The 3948-nt window shown below is 46.8% G+C and overlaps 1 protein-coding gene across 2 annotated transcripts; it reads left to right on the top strand.

Moving 5' to 3' along the window:
- On the top strand, positions 356-3674 carry LOC8086258 (protein NRT1/ PTR FAMILY 8.3). Of its 2 annotated transcripts, XM_021452062.1 has the most exons (6): positions 356-488; positions 656-769; positions 1286-1388; positions 1486-1703; positions 1819-2336; positions 2474-3674. In XM_021452062.1, the coding sequence occupies exons 2-6, from the start codon at positions 713-715 to the stop codon at positions 3279-3281; spliced, it is 1704 nt and encodes a 567-aa protein (XP_021307737.1). In that variant the 5' UTR covers positions 356-488; positions 656-712; the 3' UTR covers positions 3282-3674. The 2 variants fall into 2 exon arrangements, with proteins under 2 accessions (XP_021307737.1, XP_002464807.1); XM_002464762.2 differs by lacking the exon at positions 356-488 and having other exon boundaries at positions 495-769.

Raw genomic sequence — 3948 nt, forward strand, 5'->3', positions numbered from 1 at the left:
CAAAGGAGTGTGGTCTGATACATCCCTAGATCCCTAGATAGTTGTACAAGTCCTCAGTAAGAAATACCTCTTTAAACTTCTGTAGCATGGAATAAAAAGGAAATCGAAATGTTTGATCTATCGTTCTGTCTCAGTGACCGTGATATGGACTAATGGACACCGGCCACATTTATTGGCTAGCATATGCAAACAATAGACTGTGAGCCAGTCGCAAGTACGGTCGAGATATCTGCGTCGAATTTCAGAGATGCTGGGCGCCTGGCGGGCCCAGGCTTTGTTGGCCAAAAGTGCTGAAGATAGCGAGATGACGACTTCCAAGTGTCGACCATCCTTGCTTGCAACTGGAACTTTGCTCAACTTCCATCTGTCATGATGGATGTGAATCCCCTTAAACTTTGTTTTGAGATTAATAAAATCCGCAGGAATATCTTGTAGGTCCTCCTTCAACTTTCCGAGTACCGTACGTCTTCTGAAAGAGAACAGTAATAGTAAGCTCCTCGTCAGATTCCACTGCTTCTTCCACTTCACAAATATCCTCCTCAAATAACTTTTTCCTTTTTTTCTCTGTTATTTTTCGACATATGTTAATACTTTCTTCAGCTTGCACGCAAAGTATTGTGCATGGAAATTTTGCTGAAGCCTGCTTTCCCTGCAGCTCACTGACAGAGTAACTGATAGAGGAGCAGCTCCGCCGGAGCCAGGAGCTTTCTATATGGAAGCGGCCGACGAGGAGAACGCTTTGCTGCTTCATCTCCAACCTACTCCGCAGGTACTCTTTGTCTTCTCTTACCCAGCTGTTGTGCTTTCTGATGCTTACTCAGTAGTTTTTGTTTTGGTTCTTTGTGCCCTTGTAATCTTCTTGTTCAGCCGTACCCTCTTGTTTGCTATATATATTTTCGTCGATAATAGAATATTGTATAAATTTTTTCAAGAAAAATACATCCAGATAATACAAATTCTTCGAACAAGCTTCTAATAACCTCTTCTCAAACATAATAGTAATAAAGATGACACATAATAAAGTGAGTGTTAATCCTAAGATTAGGCCTGTGATTCCACACAATTTAGGGTTTGTTTGGTTATCAGGGAATGATAACATGGAAAGAATCCAGCTGGAACAGTTAGATTAATTTGTATAAGCAAGTAAACTTGGTCGAACATAGTGAGTATCCATCCTAAGATTAATTAAACCTCTTGTTTGCTATATAGAGTCTATAATATAAAAAATTAGGGAGGGGCCTCTCCTGCTTCCAAAACAAAAATCTGATGTGCTATGGTGATGCAGGCTGTAGCCTCGGAGTACGCAAGTGATGGATCAGTTGACATCAACAAACAACCTGCTCTCAAGCACAGTACGGGGAACTGGAGGGCATGCTATACCATCTTAGGTACCAAAAAGTCCTCCTGTTTTTTTTTTGTTTTTTTTTGTTTTTTCTATTCTCTAGTATAAATAACCAGTTCACTTGTTCAACCCATACATACCAGGTGTTGGATTCAGTGAGTGCATGGTGTTCTCTGCAATCGCGACGAATTTGGTGACCTTACTCACCACTGTGCTCCACGAGAGCAAGGTGGATGCAGCCAGAAATATCTCCTCCTGGGCCGGAGTGTGCTACCTCACACCACTTCTTGGGGCTTTCGTCGCTGACAGTTACTTGGGAAGATACTGGACCATGGTCGTATTCCTCCCAGTCTACATCGTGGTAAGTTCTTCAGATCAGAGCAGCGACTGATGGAATCAATTCGATCGATCTGCGATGAATATATATGAATGCAATTCACCTGCAGCTTAGCTCTGAATATGTTGCTCTGTGTCAGGCAATGCTCGTCCTGATAGCTTCAGCATCACTACCAACGTTGTTCCACAGCGATGTTCACCCTGCAGTGGTTTACCTTGGTCTCTACCTTGCCGCCATTGCCAGCGGCGGTGTGAAGCCCTGCATCTCTGCCTTCGGGGCTGACCAATTTGACGTCAATGACCCGGTGGAGCTGGTGAAGAAGGGCTCCTTCTTCAACTGGTACTTCTTCCTGACCACCACCAGCTCCCTGCTGTCTGGGACCGTCATTGTTTGGCTGCAGGACAACGTTGGGTGGGCAGTCAGCTACGTGATACCGACAGTGCTCATGCTCATCTGTTTCCCTGCATTTTTAGCTGGCTCCAGGGTATACAGGTTTAGGAAAATGGGAGTAAGCCCTCTTACCAGCATACTTCAAGTGGTTGTTGCTGCTGTCAGGAAGTGGCATGTCAAACTGCCGGATGATAGCTCGCTTCTATATGAGCAGGCCAGTTCACCTTCTACAACTGAACATAAGAACAAGCATACCAATCAGTTCAGGTGATTCTGTTTTTACTTTTTACATACAAAGTGCAAATCAATAAAAATAATGTAGAGTCAAATTAAATCGACACGACATCTAGAGAAACTGTTTCCACTGAACAAACATGATTCTTGTCAACCATGATGTTCTTCAGGTTCTTTGACAAGGCTGCCATTGTCCCATCGGGCAACGAATCCACGGCGCAGTCGAGTCCATGGAGGCTCTGCACAGTGACACAGGTCGAGGAGCTAAAGATGCTGCTCTCGACGCTCCCAACCTGGGCGTCGTTCTTGGTCTTCTACGCAGTCACGGCTCAGATGCAGTCGACGATGATCGAGCAAGGCATGCTCATGGATAACCACGTTGGCTCGTTTGCCATCCCACCGGCATCCATGCCCATCATTGGTGTGCTCAGCTTCCTCATCTGTGTCGCCGTCTATGAAACCATCCTGGTGCCACTAGCGCGGCGCTTCACCGGGAACGAGAAAGGCTTCTCCCAGTGGCAGCGCCTTGGAATCGGCCAAGCTCTGTCCATCCTGACAATGGCGCTCGCTGCTTTGCTGGAGACAAGGAGGCTGGAGATCGCGGAAGCCAACGGCCAGGAGGTGCCGGTGCCAATGAGCATCCTGTGGCAGGGCCCAGTTTTCTTTGTGCATGGTGCGGCCGAGATGTTTGGTTCCATTGGCATGACCGAGTTCTTCTATGACCAAGCCCCGGTGACCATGAAGAGCCTGTGCGCAGCGTTCGGGCAGCTCGCGATCGCTTCCGGGTCTTACCTCAACACAGCCGTGCTCAGCGTCGTCGCATTCGGCACAACACGCGGCGGCGAAACCGGATGGATTCCAGACAACCTCAACGAAGGCCATCTCGACTATTTCTTCTGGATGATGGCAGCTCTTAGCTTGCTCAACTTAGCTCTGTTTGTGCGTTACTCAATGAGGCAAAGAGGCAAGGAAACTTAAGATAAGAGGCACTGAGCAAGACATTGGTTTATTATAATTCAGGAAAATATGAACAAGGCAGACCATGGAAGAAGCTATATATATGGACAAATTACTCATAAATAGTAGCATTGTACAGTGGGGCGCTGGGAACCAATACTGGAGAAGTGGCCAAGGCACCCAGGCCCAAGAGACTCCTCAAGCCCAATACCAATTACCAAAGTTTACCAGAGTAACTATATATGATGAGAGGAGTGTGGAGAGAGAACATATGAAAATTTGTATCCAAAACTCGAACCAATATTCAGCACTGTCCTCTGCCGAATCTCTCTTTTTTTCTCTCTCTATCCCCCCTTTCTTCTTCCGTGTTCTTTCCTCTGTTATTTGCTAACAATTGGTATCGTCTTCCTCGATTTTGACTTTGGACTCCCATCCACCTTACCACCACTATTCATGTCTCTAGCGTGCTCATGGTGCCATAGATCTGGCTCTACAGCTCGTCCTTGACACCAGGAACAATCGCTTCGATGAGCTCAACTACCGCTTCAATGACCGCGACCGCTACTTCGCCCCCGTACCACCGCTGTAGATTCGTGGCTTGAGACGCTAGAGGCCTCATACACAGCCAACACTGTAGTGCTCGAGCAGCATCTGGCTGGTTTGGAGTCATGCGGCTTCAATACGGCAT

Source organism: Sorghum bicolor, chromosome 1 (assembly GCF_000003195.3).
Source record: "Sorghum bicolor cultivar BTx623 chromosome 1, Sorghum_bicolor_NCBIv3, whole genome shotgun sequence".
In the NCBI taxonomy this organism is placed as follows: domain Eukaryota; kingdom Viridiplantae; phylum Streptophyta; class Magnoliopsida; order Poales; family Poaceae; genus Sorghum; species Sorghum bicolor.